General features: G+C 44.7%; 1 protein-coding gene across 1 annotated transcript; it reads right to left on the bottom strand.

Annotated features, from left to right (window-relative positions):
* Positions 1-907: 907 nt before the first annotated feature.
* Positions 908-20,272, bottom strand: UTP14A (UTP14A small subunit processome component). Its single transcript, XM_080795628.1, has 15 exons — positions 20,166-20,272; positions 18,814-18,889; positions 17,526-17,596; positions 16,498-16,562; positions 14,744-14,886; positions 14,281-14,436; positions 9,031-9,150; positions 8,838-8,932; positions 8,115-8,238; positions 7,954-8,031; positions 7,091-7,481; positions 4,806-5,209; positions 3,839-4,032; positions 3,610-3,709; positions 908-1,343 (listed from the first exon to the last, which is right to left on the bottom strand). The coding sequence occupies exons 1-15, from the start codon at positions 20,189-20,191 to the stop codon at positions 1,071-1,073; spliced, it is 2,316 nt and encodes a 771-aa protein (XP_080651754.1). The 5' UTR covers positions 20,192-20,272; the 3' UTR covers positions 908-1,070.
* Positions 20,273-21,225: the final 953 nt, after the last annotated feature.

Here is a 21,225-nt window from a genome sequence, read left to right as displayed (position 1 = left end):
ACCGATTTGGGGGAGGGCTGCAAAAGACAACTCTGTGGGGTTGCAGAGCTTTTGGCCCAGGGACTCCAAATGTCTGTGAAGTTCCTCAAACTGTACGTAAAATAGTGTCCATGTTTGTGCAGTTTTCTGGGGAGGGTTCATTAACTTCCACCAAATTCTCAGAGGGCTCTATAGACACACAAAAATGAACCCACATCTCGGACTAAAAGGGCCAGGGAGTATAGCACAGTAATGGTTATGTCCTTATGGAGTCTAAAGAAGTTTCTCCAATTCCTTGTTAGAAATCTCGAGTGCAGGGGCTCTTCCCATATAGATACATATTTGCCAGCAAAAGACAGGCAGGTTCTTCAGAGCTGAGAAGCCCCGGGGAACTGCCACAGAGCAGTTGGACTGGAGTGCTGGTCCTGAGTGAGGAAGGAAAGGGGACAGAGCTTTACTTTTGGAAGCTCATCTACCTCATCTGTAAGATAAAGGTAAAAACTGTCTTCAGAATGAGAAAGGAAGTGCCAACTAGTCTAGATAGCAACGCCGAGAGCTGGGAGGCTCAGGCGCGAGAACGACAGAAGTGGCTGGACTAAAGCTAATGCCAGCTTTAGCAGCACCGGAGGACCAGCCCAGGGCGCAATCCAATTGCATGGTTCGTGCATGCAGTTTTTAGGTTCAGAGGTTAAGAGTATACGGTATTTAGTTACTATCCCTGACTCTTTGAGTGTGTTCTAGGGGATTGTGTCTGATATGTATTTAAGATCATAGGCTCTGGTAACTTGTCTCTACTTTAAATTAGGACTAACTACATAATCCTTGGTGAGAAAGTGAGGTTTCCTGACAAATGTGACTGGAGAAATGCCATGGGGATCACCCAAAGGTATCCCGTCTGACTTGTGACAACACAGCATACACTCTAGTTAAATAGATAAAAATGCATTTATTTCTAAAATGCGGCTTAACTACACTTACAGTGTGCTAAGCCAGTCTGGTAATTGATCCTGCAGCTCGGAGTCGAATCGGGCTAATGGAGGAGCGGTCAGGGCTCCTAGTTCTGGGAACCAAGATGTCACTCCTCCAGCAACTCAATCTACAGAGTTTTTCTTCAGCTGCTTTTTGTGACGTATGGAGAGTTGTTTTGGATTCCTCTGTACAACAGAGAGGTCCGACCTTGAGGAAGACCGGTAGCCCACATCCTCTGCTTTTATAGGCTTAATGATGTGACCTGGCTTGGTGACAACCTTCGGCGTAGTCAGCTTTTGGAAGGCCCTCTGCGTGTTCCATGTAGATCCTATAGGCGTCTGGATGGTTCTTTCAAATTGCTGGTGGTGTGTGAATGGATATGGAAGCACCCGCACCTGGAAAGGAAGGCAGAATGACTTGTCACGAGCCAGGCCTGGAGTGCAGTTGCTGAACTCTAATGGCAACTGGCCAGGAGTTTAGTGCCCAGGTCACAGTTCTATGTGGCCATGGTGAATGAAGCTACTGAGGCGTCAAGGCATCCCCAACACCCCCAGTCTAACCTTAGAAGTTCCAATCTGCTTGAGAACATCTGGGCCGCCCGCCCACCCAGGCTTACCCAACAATCTAGGAATTGAAAACCCACCCTGACACTGCCCTGTAGTGTAGGAACACTACCTTAGCTCCAGGGGGAGCTGGACAACTGCAGCTGGCCCTAAGTGGGTCTTCCTATACCAAACTGTGACTGCAAGACATGTCTGGGCACTTGTGGGTCCCTGTCAATGTTGTGACCCTCCTACCCTCTTCAAGCTCTTTATTCCTTGCTTTCTTCTCCTTGATACAGAGGACTGACATTTTAAGGAACCCAGAGGTTGACTATGAATCCTGAACTACACCAGGCTTTGATGCTTAGTTAGCTTCATCCTCTTTTGGCATCACAGAATGTCAGAGCTGGAAGGCCCTACATAATGGCAAAGGTCATCTCCCTTGGCCCCAGAATTTGGCTTAGAGAGGGGAAGTGATTTACGCAAGTAAATTATGAGCAGTGAGGGAGAATAGAACCCAGGGCTCCTTTCCTTCTTTAGTACTCTTTTCCACTCCAAAAATGGTACCTTCAGACATTTATATAATAATCTTTAAAACACTTCCCCTGAAGGCCAAAGAAGAGGAAAGAAAAAAAAAGTAAGCAGATAAATCAGGAAGTTACAATCAGTAGTCTTTGGAGATATTCAGTGGAACACTCGAGAAGCTGAGCACTACTAGGCAGTCCTCGTGGTGGTGAAGGAAGCAGTTTTCTTTAGGTTAAGGGATGTCTTATGTCTTAGTGGGGTTGCTACCTAGATCTGTGCATGTCACGTAAAGTAAGAGGAAAAAAAAAAAACACCTGGGCAAAATATTCAGTCTTGGGAGGATTTTCTTTTTTCCTTCAGCTTGAAGCGTACCTTACTGCATGCTGGGACCTGCAGTCTATAGCTTATTAAAAAGATGAGGAAAATCAGGGAGATTCTTGGAAAACTGTCAGTTTATTGTGACTGTAATTTTTTTTTCAAAGGCAAGACTCCTGATTTCACTGAGGTCTACACTGCCCTTCCTGTCCTGGTGAAGCACCCTTTTAACCCTTTTCTCTCTCTTTTATCCTAGTGATCATTGCCTATTTTGTGGTTATAGATCTACAACTGGGATTACAGTGGATATAATTCAGTTTCCGCAAGGACTGGTTCACAAAGTAAGATCAGTAAAGTGTTTACTGGAATGGTCATTTCTTACTTCTCTTTTGTACCTATTAAACAGTTCCCCCTCTTTTTCAGAAGAAAAACTACAACTCATTTCAATATTATACTGGCTAGGGACAGGTCTCAGGGTCATAGACTTTCAGAATTGAAGGCAACATAAAAGTCATCGAGGCCAGTCTTACTCCTGAGTCCCCTCTACACATGCTCAAATCCCTGGGGCGACCCATTCGCCCTGTGGACCAGTGGAAAGTTTTCCTTTTCTTTCTTTTTCTTTTTCTTAAAGTAGGCTCCATGCCCAGTGTGGGGCTTGAACTGGTGACCCTGAGATCAAGAGCTGCATGCTCTACCGACTGAGAACCAGAAAGTTTCTCCTCAAGCTGAACTCCCGTTTTTCCCAACTGCTACTTTATGTGACTATACTCCACATGACAGCCTGCGATATACCTGAAGACCACGATCTTGCTCCAGTTTGCTTCTCGCTTGGGTAAATATCCCTGGCTTGTCATTGGACACAATTTTAATTCCACTCGCTGTCCTGATTGAGTACCGGTTTATCTTCATTTTTCTTAAGATGCAGCTCAAACCTATGGCCTCTCAACATTATCCTGATTACAAATACAAGCCTGAGGAATGGTAATTCTTAGCTTGGTGAGACCTGTCTGCATTGGAGTTGTCTGGGATGCTAGCTAAAATCTCAAATCTGGGGGCTTCACCATTGCTGCCAAGATTTTCCTTTAAACCTCAACCTCTTCCCAGTCAGAAATTAAAATGCCAGAATTGATCTGGAGTTATTCATCTCAGAGCCAGTCAGTGGTAAAGAGAACAGCTTTGTTTCTGTGGTCAAGATCACACATCCCTCTTGACCACAGAGCACTAGAATATTCCTCCCAAGCAAGAGAGCTAGGCAGCAAAGGGTTTCTCTCTCCCTCACCTGATGTGCTGCTGCATGGACATTTCGCTTCTCATTGATAATCACATTTGGCAAATTCTTGTCTTTTCTCGGAGGACCCTCAGGGGTTTTAATGAGAAACCTGGAAAGCAGAACGGCAGGATGTCTGACTAAGAACATTAAGGACTCAGTCAAAAGGGCAGGGAGGACGCATGAGGGCAAAGTGGAAGAACCTGGTGCACTTCTGACAGGCTTTCTTCCCTGTTCTTACCGGCGTCTCTTCTTGGCACTGGGCTTTAGGCCCATACCACCCCACTCGCCCCAGCCAGGCAGAGTCAGGTCCACGTCCTTTGGCTTACTCGCCTCCACAGCTTCCCTCTTCTCTTTCAAGAAGTCTCTGATGACATCATCCCCGGCAAAAGCTTCCTTTATCATCTGCTTTTGATCCCTCTCCTCTTCATCTTCCTGGGAAAAAACAAGAATGAGAGCTACAGCTTGCCTTAAGAGCCACGGATGAACCGTGGTGGTTCCTAGGGAGAACACCTGAATTTTGGGTTGTGACATTTTAGCGCCCCCTAGGGGGAAAGCGCTGAACAACGATGGTCTTGCAATATAAATGGATCAGTAGCCAATCATGCTCCAATTTTCTTTCCTCTAGGGTAAATATCCCTAACTCATTATCATATGACACAATTTTAAACTTTCAGTAAGGAAGCTGCAGCATAGAGGAAGGAATGGCCTGTGTTAGGAGGAGGAGCTCCAAGGGGTCTGGCCAGAACGTGGGTGTCCTCCAGCTTATATCCCTGAAAAGACAGGCGCCAGGGCCCTTCAATGGAGCAGTTTCAATTACTTAATCAGACAGTCTCGGACCATTTCAGGTCCCAGTGAATAGAGCACAACCTTGGCAACAGCTCAATGATTCACCTTTTGAATTGTCCTGCCTGGGATCTGGTCAGAGCTCTGAGTGCCTCTCTCTTTCCTCTGAGGGCAGTTTTAGAATCGCCCCAGGGAGGGTTTGGTAGCTCAGGATTTAAGATGTGGGAGTCTCAGTGGCACTCACATAGTGGTGTCTTCCGGTCACAGGACCAGCCTGGCCGCGTGCTACTCTGGGCCTTTCAACTACTGACACATGCCCCCAGCACCACAAAACTTCACTGATTCTCCTCCTCGTGCAAGAAGGACACTTTCTGCACCAGCTCTGATCCCCCACAATGGCCCATGCCCCCGGCTCTGCTCACCAACTCCTCCACTGTCGTGGGAATGGCCAAAGACTTCACAGAAGGAGATTTTGTGGTCAGGAGGTTCTGTAGATCAATCATTTGCTCCTTCCTTTTCTTTTCCTTGGGAACACCAGGCTGAGTATTTGGGTTCCTCTCCGTCTGCTGCCCTTCCCTGCCAGGCCTGGGGACCTCCTCATTTTGAAAACATCCTTCTTTGGCCAGCTCTTCTAGCTCCTGCACAGTATGTGCTCTCTCTGGCCTCTGCAGCAACAGGGGCTCCTCTTCTGCCTTGGGAGGTCCCTCCCTCTGGATCACCGGAACTGTCCTCACGGAACTCATATTCTGCTTCCCAGACCGATTTTCCTTGTTGAGTTTCTGAGCCAGTGCCTTCAGTTCAGACAGTACCTCCTGACTGCTAGAATCTGGGGGAAGAAAGGAAAGCTGTCAGAAGGAGGCTGGAAGTTGCCTTGTCACACAGCATTTACTGAGCACACTCAACAGCGAGCATTTAGGTGCTCCCATTCATGGGGCTTGGCACCACGGGGAAGAGAGGATTCCATTCGCTACATCTCTTGGAGAGTTCACTAATCATTGCTTATCAAGTAGCAGGCAATAGAGTTTAGTAGTTAAAAGCAGCATGTAGGGAAGCAGATGTCCTGGGTCCTAGTCCCAGCTATGCCAGCGACTCACTGCATAACTGGAACCGTGGTTTCATTTCCCCCTGCAGTAAACCCCAGCTGGAGAGATGGCCCCAAGTTCCAAATTTTTAAAAAAAGCTGTTTTAACAGGTAGCCTCTGAATGCAACGTCACTGTAATTTATTATTTGTAATTTACACTGTCATTTCCTCTTTGTCCCAACCAAATCCAGCACTGTTTTATCTGAAGGCAGCATTTCATAATCTGCTGTGTCCAAGTCAGGTTGCTTGGCATTTTCCCGTCACCGGCAACATCTGAGCAAATACCACTAGGCTCTGAGAGCCCTGAGGGAAATATGGCAGTGACACACTTCTAAACTCTTCTTTGCTTGACTTGAGTTGCTTCCATTCCCAAGTTCATCCTGCTCCCTAGCTTTGGCTTGAAGCCTCTGAAAAGCAACTTAAATGTGCCCTTTGGACACATGAATGTATATTCTGCAAGGATCAATGTCCTTGGCTCATTTTATTTGGGGTCCACAACTTCCCACTATTTTAGGACACTATTTGCCTGAACATTTGGGAATATTCTATTAATTTATCATCCAAGGCAATCCAAATCCACCTTTCATACCACAACCAACTGTTCTACACATTTAGCAAGAGAACCAGCTTTTGAGGAAGCCCAGGACGATTTGGCTGGTGTCCCGGGGTCGTATAAAGACTGCTCCCACGATCTCGGCTTACAACGCTGCTTTCCAAAGGCCTCTTGGAAGTGACTGCTTGTAACTATTAATCCCAGAACTCTCCAGCTGAGAACCCTAAGTAAAGGTCCTATAATACATTCTAAACAACAGTTCTTTCAAAATCGTTTTCACGGAAAAACAGAATCTTGCCATCATCTGAATCCATTATTTTTATAGGGAATAAAATCAGACCCCAAAATCTGCCCAGACAGCCAAGCGATTTCTGAATGTAGTTTCCTACGCAGACTTTCTCTCCAGAATGGGTACTTTCTGACCTGTCTCAAGGGTTCTAAGGTTGTTAATATAAAATCTCTTGAAGATAACAAAAAATATAATACACAAATTGAGTCTGAGCACGGGGTGACAATTCTCATTTGCCATGTAGCCTGTGGAGTCCTTCATTCCTGTCAAGAAAGTCTCACCCCACATTGGCACATATCAAGCAACATCATTAAGTGCTAAAAATGCCACCCCTACTTTACAAACAAAACCGAAAACTGCAGCAGTATTTCGAAGAAATTTCATAATGCCTCAAAATCGGCCTCTGTCTGTGGGTGCGAATGGCCTTCCAGACTCACTGTTACCACATGCATCTGGGTCTGGTTTGTGGGCACCGGTCATGTTAGCTCCTTCCCTTACTTCAAGGATGGAGTGGTTCTGTCTCTGATGACCCTAGGCCCTCAAGAGCAAAAATATGCCCAGATACACCTTGTACAGCCATGCAGATGCCTGTATATTAAATGCCTTTGAAGAAAACCGGTTACTATTAATCTGTCTTCTCTTCAGGGGCCCACAGTATTCTCTGGAAAGTCCCTAAAGCCTCATGACTCTGCTGCATGTGTGCGTGGACACACGTTTTCCTCTCTTGGTCCGTCCAAAACACTAGCACTGAGCAGTTCTCCATTCTAGTCCACCACAACTTACCTTTGGGCTCTTGTCTGCTCACTGGCTCGGCGTCCTGATTGAGCCCAGACTTCCTCCGCAGTGATCGCCTTTCCTCAAATTCATTCAACAAAGTTTCTTCTTCTGCCCCTGGTCTGTCTTCTTCTTCCTCACTTTCAGAAGCCTCATGGGCCACAGGTTCTGGAAGTTGCTCAGGGTCCTGGCCTTTGGCCTCTTTTGTGCCTCTGGAGTGATTCCTGAGCATCCAGGGGTTCGGTCCATCGGCGTCCATCTGGATCTCATTCACTGCATCAGGGACAAGTTCACCCTCTTCCTCCACACCCTCCTCCTCTTCCTCACTGTTGGAGGCCACCTGGAGCTTCTGCGTCAGTTCTTTGTTCCTGGCCAATTGTTCCTGCATAGCCTGGCGAGCCTGGAGGAAGAAGTCACAGCACGAGCGCCTTGTCATTAGTGACTGCAATGACACCTTTCCTGGTTCATTTCATAAAGCTGCCTCCTCTCAATTTGACTTAAGTATTTCTTACCGGTGCCTACTGTTTAAACTGCACATATACCACTGTGTTAACGGCTATGGAATAAAATGGGAGACAAATTCTTTGTCCTCAAGAAAATCAACACGTGAAACAAGGTTAAAAAGAAAAGCTCCTCTCCCCTTTAACTGGACTTGCCTTCAATGCTGTTTCCCTTTCATCTCTCCTTTTCCACCTTGTTCCTGGTTCTTTTCCTCTCTGCCTTAGAGATTTTTTTGATGCCTTTTTAGAATCCCGGTTTTCCATTCTTCCTCAGGGCTCTTTCCCAACTCTGCTTCTGCTAGCATCCTTACGGACTGATTGTCCTTTCTGTCCTCCAATTCCATCTCTTCTCTCACCCCGAGGATCTCTTACCTCCAGGTCATATTTGGCCATAATTGCCTTTGACTTGGCCCATTTCCCACTGTTCTGGTGCTTAAGGCTCATTCGCTCCTGGAAAGAAAGGGCAGAGTGAGATCCTTACCACTTTTGGGGGGAAAGCCGATTCAAGGGGTGGGGGCGAGAGGCAGCCTCACCATCATTCTGGCCTTTTCAATTTTTTCCAGTTCTTCCAATGCTGCAGTAGGATTGACCTTCCGCAGCTTCTCAAAGTCCTTGAGGGCTTTCCTGGCCTTTCCTTTCTTCAGGACCTTGTGATACCTACAGGGTGAGAGGGCAGATTTAGCTGCAACACTGATGCCGCACACAAAAGTGTCCCCGCTCCCCAAGGGGTTTCCCTATGCAGGGGCTAGAATGGACATCACAGAGCTGGCTGACTATAGGGAACCAGTTTGGGACCTGAGAGGACTGGCAAGCCTCTCCGTCCCTGCAGCCCCCAGGGGCACACCTCTGCAGAGCAAAGAGTCCCCTCTGCTTCTAGAGCGCAAGGCAAGAGTAGAAGAAGTTCCAAAGAGGCCAAAAGGCAGGAAGGAAGCCCTACTGGCCTCAACAGCTGTAGAATTCAGAGCTCATTCTGCAGAACCACTCCGTGATGTCCTGGAAGGGAGAGAAAGTAATTGAACAGTCCTCTTTTTAGCAAAACCAAGATTGAAAGCCAAAGCCAGAGGAGAGGGCACTACTGAAGCAGGCAAAACTATGAGGTTGGACTGAGAAAAAAAAAATGCTAGTCACTCCTATTTGGGACCTCTTCCACATGACCCCAGTTGCTACGTTCAAGGTTCTTTCCTACGGACTCATGATTAGCCACATCACTTTCTTCCAGGGCGCACGCACGGCCACGTCAATAGGGGCCTCCTTACTTTTTGCTCTTGATTTTCTTTTCTCTTCGAGCCCTGGCCTCATAGTAGGACTGCAGGGCCCGGGCCCTCTGAAGCTCTGCTCGGCGCATCTTAGCCTACAATGAATGACATTCACAGTGACTCCTGGGCTTGAGCGCAAATGATGGGAGGAATAGAGCACATCTGGATGTATCGAAGGGCCTGTTACACTTACCTCTTCCAGGCTCATGGCTTTGAGAGAGGCCTTTTCCACGGGAGTCAGTAAAGGGTCTGTCATCGGCTGCTTGTTCTTATGGAGGAGGTTAAAAACTTCCTGCTCCAGGGGAGTTCTTGCCTTAAGGAGGTAACAAAACATTCCAAGTCTTAAGCCATGCTCCTAGCCTCCCTGTTTACGATCCTATGACCATCTACTTTATACTATAATGGGAATCACAAACTGGAAAGGATTGGCTGTTACAGCAAGAGAATGGGTTCCAGTCTCGCTGTTCAGCGGTGTAGATAAAACCTCACTTTGCTTCTGATTTAAGACAACTTCAGCAAGGGGATTCTAAAGCTACTCTGTATCATCAAGGGGATCACTCGGTTCAGATTATCAAAATATGTAAAACAGAATACCATTCTCTTAAATATCAAAGCAGGATGCCCTTAAGGTAAATGCTGGCAGGATGGAGGAACAACAGTACCATACTGTCAGTTTTGATAGTGGCAAAACAAAATGGTCCCCATATTATGTATATTTGAAGTATGTATGTGCATTACTGTATAGTCAGGAATTTAAGACTCAGGTGGTGCCTGGGTGGCCCAGTTGGTTAAGCGTCTGCCTTCATCTCAGGCCACAATCTCAGGGTCTTGGGATGGGTCCTGCATCAGGCTCCGAGCTCAGCGGGGAGTTTGCTTCTTCCTCTTCCCTACCCCTGCTCATGCTCACTCTCGCTCTATCAAATAAATAAATAAAATCATTTAAAAAAAGGAATTTAAGACTCTTATAAGCTTCCTTTAAAGAATACTTCTAGAAAAAAGGGGGAGGTTAGGTCTTGGCTTCCTGACAGTTCAAATTTAACTCTAGTCATTTTCTAATTTTGGTTCTAATCCCTTAGTCTCCAGTTAACTTTGCATGCTAGGTAGTCTATATATATATGTGAAATGAATGGACTGAACCAGTTACTTCACACGTCAACAAAAGATGCTGTTTACTGCTTGACTGACACTGTGCACATGGTTAAAATAATCAGGTTGATCATGCCATGGTCCACTTTGGCAAGGCACAAAGATACCCCTAGGCAACAGAGCCAGTTTCAAACCTCACAAAGGTATTATATGTGATTTTCTTCAACAGCCATATACATCATGGTGGGTATTAAATTTATAAATATCTGGACAAATGCATAAACACAGATCACCACATGTTACACGGTGTTATTGATTTAACCATAAACCTATTCTACTGAATGGTAAAGGTGCACGTTCTTCCATTTTTAGTATTTGCAGTAGTGATCAATCACAGGCTACAAAATGATTTATATTACAATGTTGTAATCTCCCTCCAATTCAATTTACAAACATTTATTGATTGCAGCTACATTCCAGGCACTTGTGCAGGGTGCCAGGAATACACAATTGATTAAGATTGTTCCTGTCCTCATAGAGCTCATAGCCTTTCAGAGGGAAGAGACGCATGTACCACTGGCAACATAACAGGCCACCTATTAGTCCATAGGAGCAATCACAAAGTAAGTGAACAATAATTTTTTTATTATTTTTTAAAATTTCTTTGACAGAGAGAGAGATCACAAGTAGGTAGAGAGGCAGGCAGAGAAAGTGGGGGGGGGGAGCAGGCTCCCCACTGAGCTTTCTGCCCTATGCGGGGAAGGCAGAGGCTTAACCCACTGAGCCACACAGGTGGCCCCGTAAACAGTAATTTTAATTAGGAGGTGGGTTAAGCTTGGGGAAGGACTTTTTGATTTAGGCTTTGAAGCATTAAGTACAATTCTGTAAGGGTGGTGGTGGTGGGGCAAATGGAGGAGAGTGTAAATAAAAACAGATATACAGAGAGATATGTAAGGGAAAATGTTTTGTCCAGTGTAGTTAAAACACTAGGCGCTTCTGTTTCATTCTATAAGTAGAGAGCCTTTTGAAGGATTTTAAGCAGGGGAGTGACAATCAGTTTTGTGTTTTGGAAAGAAAAAAATCCTGGTGATCATGTAAGGATTTATATGTAAAGGCCAAATGACAGGCGAAAATGAGAAGAGGAACCAGGGATCTGAGAGCTATTACAGAGAAAATTTACACGAATAGCCCACTATGTGGGCTGGGGAGGGGTGGCAGTTAAGGGGGGAAAGGGGGTGGTGAAGGAGGGGTAGAAAGAGGAAGAATCAGATGGCTGAGGTTTCCAACTTCAGGGACTGGGGCAGTGAATTATGCTGTTGACTCAGATACAGAATGAAGGAAAACGCCAAGCTTATTTTGTTGTGTGTGAAGTTTAAGGTGCATATGGGAGACCCAGACGAGGCCTACTGGTTGTATGGAATATGGGACTGGAGCTCAGAAGGCATCTAGACTGATGTGTAGTATATACAGGTGATAGCCAAAAGCCATGGAATTTACAGAGCAATAATAAAAGGGACTAAGGAAAAGTCTGATAGATAAGGGGAAGAAAAAAAAAAAAAAACCAGACCAGGTCATCACAGACGCTAAGGGAGGAGAGGTTTTTGTTGTTGTTGTTGTTGTTGTTTTTTAAACCAATGTGATGTGTCAATAGTGTCCGACAGGCTGAAGCCTCAGAGGGCTTGGGATTTGGCGTTTCAGAGGCCTCTCACTAATGCCCGCTGAGACAAGATTCAGTTAGGGAAAGAAGGTAAGAATACAGAGGCAGCAGTGGAGACCAGCTCTTCCCAAAGCATGTTCCTCATCAGCTAACTAGATGTACTTCATTTTTTTTAAGGTTTAAATTTAAATTTATTTGATTTTTATTTGTACACTCTGGGTTAGAGTAAGTCAAAGAGGTTTCTTTAGTGTCTTCTCATAGCCTTTAAAATGCTAGTGTATACCATGAACTGCCAATTTCCAGCAGGGGCATGCAATGTTTTCTAGCAACGGAACCCTGCCTTTTGGGGGGCATATTGAGACACTAGTGTTTTTGAGAACACTTTGGGGAATGCCAGTGTAGGCTGCTAGGGTCTGGGAAGGTACCTTACATTGTTTTCTAGTACTTTGCAGTTTACAAATGCTTTCTTATGCATTTTTCCATTTAAATATTCTTGGAGTGAAATGGAATTTTAGGAAGCTGGGCCAAAACTATAGTGCGGACTTTTTGGATTCTTAATCTCCAGAGTCCTTGGTACTTTGCATTCTAAGTTGTAAGGAGATAACTCAGTTGCTAACCAGAGAGCACTCCCCAACCTAACCATTTCCTTACTGCTCTGCGCCATACTGGCCTAATTTCTCAAAAATGAATCTTAGAAGGCACCTGGGTGGCTCAGTTGGTTAAGTGTCTGCCTTTGGCTCAGGTCATGATCCCACAGTCCTGGGATCAGTCCTGGATTGGGCTCCCTGCTCAGTGGGGGGGGGGTGGTGTCTCCTTCTCCCTTTGCCCCTCCCCTCTGCTCGTGATCTCTCCCTCCCTCTCTCTCTCTCTCTCTCTCTCTCTCGCAAAAATAAATGGAATCTTTTAAAAAATGAATCTTAGAATAAATGGTACAGCAGTTTTATGTATAGCATTTGGGGGGGGGGCTCCACTCTGTCTTGCACAGGGAGTTCCTGGAGAGCAGAGGTTTTGCCATTCTTAATGCAACCTACTCCTCCACCATCTCATGTTTAATAACCAACTAGGCATTTTCCACCTATCTTCAAGATGACACTGTCATTTGGAAAAAGGTGCAGAAGAATGTGCAGTAGCGCACTACTACTCTTTTGATTAATAAAAAAGAGAATAGCAATGAAACTTTTAGGTTAACAACAACAAAAAACTTACAAAAGTGGTTATTTCTGAGTGAGTATGGGGGTAAAAATGAGCAGATGGGGTACAGGGGTGGGGACAGATTTTTCACAATGTATCTTCTGTACTTTTTATTTTTGAATCCTACAGAGTGTATTACCTCTTAATTTTTTTCCTAAAGTCTCCCTTCCATCCTGCAGCCACTTTAAACCTGATCTCTTTTTCATGTGGAAAAGGAAGCATCCTAGAAAGAGAATGATAGCGACTTCAACAACAATATCTGAAAGAGCTTAGCCCTGTAATAAGCAACAACTTGCTCAATGTCTAGCTATGGCAGCAAGCCACATTTACTTTGATTAGCACTAATTAGCTCAACTTCCTGACACATAGAACATTATTATCTCTGGATTCTTAGAAAGCATAGAAGATTCATAGAAGAAGCATGAAGATGGCATCTATCCATACTTTGGGCATTGCTTTTTTTTTTTTAAGATTTTATTTACTTATTTATTTATTTGACACAGAGAGAAGTCACAAGTAGGCAGAGAGACAGGCAGAGAAAAAGGGGGAAGCAGGCTCCCTGCTGAGCAGAGAGCCCGATGAGGGGCTGGATCCCAGAACCCTGAGATCATGACCTGAGCCGAAGGCAGAGGCTTAACCCACTGAGCCACCTAGGCACCCCAAGGCATTGCTGTTCTTGATTATTCCTACTTAAGAGAGAATATCCCGTTATAGACTCCATAAGCAATAGCATATTGGAAAAGGAAATCTAAGTGAAGTTGTTCACAGACTAAAAACTGAGACATTGGTGACCAACACAGGATTACCAACAAAGGCATAACTACCATTCCACCCCCAGTGCCATCATTTACTACCACCATCATTTCATAAAAGCTATTTTGATGCTATTAAAATGGAAAGCTTAACCTCATAGTAAAGAAGAGCTGGTAACCTTAAATCTGCCATACTCACAATTATCCTTTTTAGTTCAGACAAATAAAAAATTTGCCAGGGATTAGGGTTTGGACAACCCAGCTCTGAGATAACTTTTTTATTTTCTGTAGCTCAGAGTCATGAGTTACTTGCTAAACTGCTAGTCATGACCCACGATACATTATATATTAATGTGGTAGTCCTTTATAAGCAAACTTTGGTTCCTCTGCTCATATGTAGTCCTCCTAAGGCTCAGTAACGGTGCTGAGTTCCCGATTTTCCCCAGATCAGAATGTGGCTGTAAAAGATTTTTGAAAACTGGGGTGTGAAAAAGAAAACATGACCCTGTTCCCTCTCTACAGGCAATCAGATGCTTTCACACAAAAACTTGGAAATAACCATGCGCTGTGTGCTACAAGTGGATGAAGGGCGACTACAGGGTGATTCTGCATATTGCAGGACTCACCATGAGTCTTTCTACCCCCTCTCTCCCTTCCTTGACTGCTAAACTAAAGACTGCAGCTGGGGTTTTGGGTTACCAGGTCCAGTCACAACAATCTCACCTGCCAAGGTGCAGTTTCCTGGTGTGGCACTCACCTTCCAGCCACTGAGCACATGTTCGATGGGAGCAAAGGCTGACTGCTCCTTCTTCAGGGGAAAAACCAGCTGCTCTGCTTGCCGGTTCTTCAGAACGATGGGATCCCATTTGGAGAGGGCTTGTGAGGTTTTATTGAATGCCACTTCCCTGTGGATCTGAAGCAGGCAAAGTACACGAAAGGAAAGAGCCACAAAATTAAGCACTGAACTCTAAGGCCCAGCAGGGAATCAGGAACCGACGTTTCTTAGCCCAAGAAAGAGTCAGCACATCAGAGAGTAGCTCTTGCTTACGTCTAAGGACACATTCCCTCGGAGGTGCATTTTAATCTTTTCCGTGGCAATCACAGCCCCCCACCCCCACCCCGACCATGTTCCAGGCCTCCCCCCACCTTCCCTTCTTACCCTATTTTTCCTTGTCAGTCCGATTTCTTCCCCTTAATAGACCACTTTCTCTAGAACTCACCCTCTCAACCTCTTCTTTGTTAAGGGGTAACTCCACAGTCTTCTTCGATTTGACTCTATTCAGTTGCTTTTTCACAGTAGCCAATGAGGATGAAGTTTTTACAGGCCCAAGTAGATCTGAAAGGACTAGCTTTTCTCCTGATCCTGCAGAAAAGGCCAAACTTTCTGGTCAGACTGAGAAGAGAGGCAAAAATCTCCACATAACATAGGGAGACACCTCAGTAGAAAATGCTGGTAGACAGGCCAATGTGTAGGGAAGCAGGAATAATTCTCTTACTTTAGCCGCCAGCCATAGTGACACCATCGCTTTCCTACATTCCCAAATGTGTTGACGGGTGGAAGAGAGGAGAAAATTATTTATTTTAAAAATACATTTGCTTTTCTCTTGGTCCTTCTGCTTCTACTTTTGCCTCGTTGTACTTCATCCTTCCCACAGCAGCCAAAGTGGTATTTTGAAACTGTAAATCACAGGCTGTCAGGATCCTGCTGAAAATCTTCCAATGGCTCCCCTTTAGACTTAGAATCACGTCACTCTAAAGGACACAGCCCAGTCAAACTAAGGCAGCCACTTAGTCACTTTACTTCATCACAATGTTTTTTTTTTTTTTTTTTAAGATTTTAATTATTCATTTGACAGAGAGAGATCACAGTAGACAGAGAGGCAGGCAGAGAGAGGGAGAGAGGGAAGCAGGCTCCCTGCTGAGCAGAGAGCCCGATGCGGGACTCGATCCCAGGACCCTGAGATCATGACCTGAACCGAAGGCAGCGGCTTAACCCACTGAGCCACCCAGGCGCCCCATTCATCACAATGTTTTAAGCCTCATTATCTTCCCCTTGATCTTCCCTTAGAATGTTAGACTCCATGAAGCGTTTCTCCCATCTTATTCTTCATTGTAGCCCCAGTATCTAAACTATCCTGAAACTAATACATGGTAGAAATATGTTAAGTATTTGTTGATGAACAAGTTTGAAGAATACATTGTTATTTGTTCTGAGGGGTTACATTAGTGGTTACTAGAAACCTAGAACTCACCCGAGCTGCCTAAATTGTGAATATGGTGAAAAAGATATGGCATCTAGACTTTGTATCTAGGTTAAAATCCCAACTCTGCAATTTACCAGATTGTGTATTCGCATTAGAGGTGAAATCTCTCACCCACGGAAGGGATGAAAATTGGTTTTGGAGGTGGGGGAGTGGTGAAAAAAATTCTAGATATTCCCAGCTTCTGTGTTCCTCCAAAGCTCAACCCTATCCGACAAAACTTATTCCTTGTTATCTGATTTCCTGGCTGTGGGGGGTGGGAGTGGGGTGGGGGAGAGGCAATGAAAAAAAAAGTCTAAAAAGGCTTCTCAGGGAACAATAAAGAAAAGAGGTTGAGAAACACTGTACTAGGTGAAGGTCCTTGTGTAAGTAACTTGACTTCTCTGAGCTCCAGCAGATTATCTGCCTGTCCAAGATCAAAGCACTGTAAGAACTGAAAATAAAATCATGAATGTGATTAAGCTAGTGAGAAGCAGCTGCCTTCAGTCATGTCCCTGTACCGCAGAAGTAGCTCATCAGTGGGAGACCTCTTCACATCTTTCTTCTAGAAATGGAAGAAACTCAAGCCCATCGTTCTTCACCCACTCAGTTAAGTATTTATGGTATGACCCATTAACCATAACAAAAACAGTTCCAGGGGGTGGGGGTGAAATGACCATTATGCTTTTAATTTCACAAGCTCCATGAATAAATTGCTTCCTTTGTTAACTTACCTTCAGAAGTGACACTGAACTCTGACACCTTCAGACTAGCTTCGGATCTCTCAGCCAATTTCCACCTAAAATTAGGCAAAACAGAATATAGTACATTTCCCCATGTTTTGCTGGGGAAAGCACTTCTCTTTTCAAACAAGGCTTTGGTTTCATGTATTTCTCTTCTAGAATCAGGTTTTGTCACAAAGAAACCAGGAAATCTGTTCCTAGTCTAGACTTGGTTGTCTAACCATCTCTTAATGTAGACTCAGCTACTCAAAAACACAAGGCAATATGAAGTAGGCACAGTGGAAAAGGTATTGGACATGGTTTCAAACATACCTAGATCTGAATCCTGGATCTGCCACTTATGAGCAGAATGACTTTGGGGCAAGTCAACTAGCTTTTCTAATGGGGATAAGTAGTTCCTAGTCAATACTTCAAAAGACTCTAAGTACGGATTAAGAATTCAAATGCACAAAGGCCTAACACAATAATTGCTAACAATTACATAATGTTTATTATATGCTGGACATTGGTTTAAGATCTTTACACTTACTCACTCATTTAAATGTCACGACCCTCTGAGGTAGGTAATGTTTTTAATCTTATTTTCTAGTTGAAGAAATTTAGGTGCAGAGGGGATAAAAATTTGGTTACATAATCTGTTTCTAAAGTACATGCTCTTAATAATATGCCGACACTTTTGTCTTCATTGTCTTAGGCACTCAATAAATGTTTTTTTAAGACTTCATTTATTTAAAAATTTTTATTTGAGAGAGAGAGAGAGAGAGAGGATGTGGCAGGAGCACAGCGAGTGGGGGACGAGCAGAGGGGAGGGAGAGGGACAAGCAAACACTCTGCTGAGGGCTGAGCCCAACTTGGGCTTGATCCCAGGACCCTGAGATCATGAACTGAGTGGAAACCAAGAGTCAGATGCTCAAATGACTGAGCCAGCCAGGAGCCCCAGCACTCAATGTTAGTTTAGTTGCAGATCTGTCTCATGGAATCAGCTAGTTATAACCTGTCCAAACGGATGAGAATGTTACCTATTCTTTCCACCAAGGGAACTGATTGCTTCCAGAAGCTTTTGATGCTTTCTCTCTCCATCAATGTCCACCTAGACACAGAAAAGGAAAAACCACCAGAACAATAAGGGAAAGGAAAAGACAGCATGGAAGTCTCTTGCTCCTTTGGTCAGTGGAGGATTGGGGAATCAGATGAGGTCTAGTGTACAGGCATTCAAACTCAAACAAAGAACTGTTTTAAAAGCCAAACTCCTTCATTATAAGGAACACAGTGCCTAGTGATCTGTAACTAATGTCATGCCTCTGTCTTAATTAGTCTTGAGAAGAAAAGTGCTATGAGAATGTTTCTGTATAGAATATATAGCATGGTCTGACACAGAAACATTTTTAAAAAACACATTTTAAGTACTTTTGTCAAGAGAATAGAGAGTTGGAATTCCTAGAGCATCTGCTGGAGAGCCAGCTTAATCACATATATGTATATTCCAGTCAGATGCAGACAGTCCATTACTTATGATGGTTTGACTTAAAATTTTTTGACATTGTGATGGTGAGAAAGTGACACACGTTTAGCAGAAACCGTATTTTAAATGTGAATTTTGATCTTTTCCCAGGTTAGCAACAAGGGATATGATTCTTATGATGCTGGCCAGTGGCAATGAGCTGCAGCTCCTGGTCAACCACACGATCATAAAGGTAAATAACTGATAAACTTAGAACCTTTCTACGCCCAAACAACCATTCTATTTTTTATTTTCAGTACAGTAGCCAATACATTACATGAGATATTCACCACTTTATTATCAAATAGACATTGTGTTACATGATTCTGCCCAACTATAGGCTAATGTAAGTGTTCAGAGCAAGTTTAAGGTGGGCTAGGCTAAGCTATGATGTTCAGTAGTTAGATGCATTAAATGCATTTTCAACTTATAATATTTTCAATTTATGATGTGTTTGTCAGGATGTAATGCTATCTTAAATTGAGGAAGATCCGTAATTAAATACCTCTACAAAAATCTAAGCTTGGGTAATAGGGAAATCATAAAATGAAGGCCATGTATTTTGGTCTTATATACTCAACTATACTTAGGCAACTTGGAAACAGTGTATTTTATGCAGTCTTCAAGTTTCCATAGCACTTAATATAATATCTTATAGGTGAAACACTAAATGACCATTTGTAATTTACTTGCAAGACCTGAAAAATATAAACAATGTTGCCACCATTTTTTTGTCAAGGAATGTGCTGTCTACCCTGTGAGGCAGAAGGGGAACCAGAGAAGGCAGTTTAGTAGCTGTCACCCACCTCATCTTCACTGGGGCTCAAGGCATAGTCTTTGGGCAAATCCTCTAGTTCTTCCTGTTGGCTTAAAGCCAGAAGGCTGTTAAAGGAGATAAAAGAGAAATATTATCAATTGAAATAACTTCTATTACAACAATCTCTAAAACATAACTTCAGTATTTAAGCACAGAATGGGCCCATCCCCTGGAAGAGGTACAAACCAAGCAGTGTGGGCATTTTAGAAATTTGCCAAAACATTAAATTTAGAATGAAGTCAGGCATCATCCCCATGGGCTGAGCAGTGGGTGGTGCCGCCCCTACAGAACTGCATGGAATGAAAAAGAGCTAACTCTCTTCAGTGATTGGTACTGCATTTTCCACTGACTTCTGGGAGGCTGTAAAAATCTCAGACTCTAGGTAAGGTGATAGAAGGCACTGCTGCTGGCCCTTGAGGCCATGCAGTTTTACCATTCATATTTCTAGATAATTTTTTAAAGGTTTTATTTATTTGACACAGAGATAGAGAGTACAAGTAGGCAGAGCAGCAGGCAAAGGGAGAGGGAGAAGCAGGCTCTCCGCTGAGCAGGGGGCTCGATGTGGGGCTCCATCCTAAGACCCTGGGATCATGACCTGGGCCGAAGGCAGCCGCTTAACCAACTGAGCCACCCAGGCGCTTCTCCATTAAGATTTCTAAGCATCCTTCAAACGGAAGACACCTTTACAGGTGCAGCTTACTCCAAAGTGACATGTTGATCACTTGTTCCCAGGAATGGGGAAAGGAAGAATTGGACGAAAGCAGCTGAGCTAACAGTGTTTCCTGGGGCTTCCTCAGCAAAGTAGGTACTTAACTAAGGAGACTGGTACCCTGAACCAAATTATAGACTCTATTACCTAACCGTATGTACCAATCTTTGCAAGGCAACCCTTACTAAACAGATTATATTTAGTTCCCCTATCAGGGGGAGGGGATAAAACATCAGAGGAGAAAATGTCACGAGTGACTCTAGTTAGCAAAGGTTTCCAAGATAAGGGGAGTTTATAACGTAGGCACTCCCAGCACAGAGAGTTAAATGCGCCTCGGCGGCAGCAGCAGCAAACGGAGTCACGTGATGAGGAAAGTGCAACAAATTAGCTGGAGAGGGAGAGTCTGCATCAGGACCAACAGGGATGAGGCTAAAAAACTGGGAAGCGGAGGGAGTGAATTAAATTAAATCAGAAGGACTTTTCAAGGATGTTATCGCGGAAATTGTAATGAATGGTGAGGTCTTGGAAGAGGAAAAACTGTCGTCTGTTAAAAGGCGGCTTCCAATTTTCAAAAGTCGGGGGACCCAGCCCCAACGACACCCAGACCCCCCGCTCCGATCTTTATTCCTCACCTTTCCGCAGCCCCGACCTCGCTCATCTCAGCAGCCTGTCTCTCACATGGGCCAGGAGCGGAAGCCGAAAGGAAAGCAATTTCCGTGCCGGCCGCAAAGCAATTTCTGCTTCCGCCAATCACGCGCTGCGTGTAGCGTCACTTCCGCCCCGCCCAAGGCACACAAGAAGCTGGAGACGCTTCGGGAGGGGCATGCTGGAGACGGGGACACTGGAGTTTAAAGCCTGGCAGCGGGCGGAGCTTTGCTCCTCCCCACCCCCGCCTACTCCCTGTTATCTCTGGGGAGCGCCGATGTCCGCGCTCCCAGCTAGTGGTTTCCTCGTGGCCCAAGGTGGGTGAGCTTAGGGCGAGGGCGCTGCGCTGTCGGGGACCGGCCAAGCCTTGGTCGTCGCTGCCTGATCCAAAAGGAAAGGCTCCCACGCCCGTCCGTGTTCCACAGCGTCCTGCGAGTCCGGCACCGGCCCGCTCGAGGCTTTCTAGAACGCCAGGGAAATGGCCAGCATTGTGTTAGGCCCCCGAGATTCGGCGGTGAACGAAGCAAGTTTCCTCCCCTCCTAAGGAAAAAATCCTCTTTGGTCTTGTGCCCCCCCCCCCCCGTCATTGCAGCTCCAGTTCCACCTACCCTAGGTAACAGAGCTTCTTCCAAGAATGGGCTGTGTTGGTGGCTGCAACTTCCTCACTTCACATCCACTGTTAAGACTTTTTTTTAAATTAAAAAGCAGAAAAGTAACATACGAAAACACACTCGTCCTCTATTTTAACCCGCTTCCATTTTGCTTTTGCCCCACTATTCCGCCGAAATTGCTCTGAACAAGATCCTCAGTGACACACTAGGTTGCTAAATAAAACGGACACTTCTCACTCAGTCTTTGTCTTCCCAGAACTTTGTGTGGTATTTGATACTGTTGGTTTGTTTTCGTTATTCATACTCAGGAAATGTTTTTGACATTTGTGCCAGGCCTCTAGGCACAGGGGATACACTGGTGAACAAAACAGACATGTTCCATGGCTTCATAGGACTGACTTTCTAGTGGGATTATAGATAATTTGTTGGTATTGAA

The sequence above is a fragment of the Martes martes genome (assembly GCF_963455335.1).
Source record: "Martes martes genome assembly, chromosome: X".
NCBI lineage: Eukaryota > Metazoa > Chordata > Mammalia > Carnivora > Mustelidae > Martes > Martes martes.
Note: the sequence above shows the minus strand (reverse complement) of the source record. Positions and strands in the feature narration are given on the sequence as shown.

Excerpts from the sequence above, each read along its gene's own strand:
- UTP14A (XM_080795628.1), bottom strand. The coding sequence starts at position 20,191 with ATGAGCGAGGTCGGGGCTGCGGAAAG. Across the intron at positions 16,563-17,525 it reads TCCCTTGGTGGAAAGAATAG|GTGGAAATTGGCTGAGAGAT; the intron begins GTAACATTCTCA and ends GCCTAATTTTAG. Across the intron at positions 1,344-3,609 it reads TCCATGCAGCAGCACATCAG|GTGCGGGTGCTTCCATATCC; the intron begins GTGAGGGAGAGA and ends CTTCCTTTCCAG.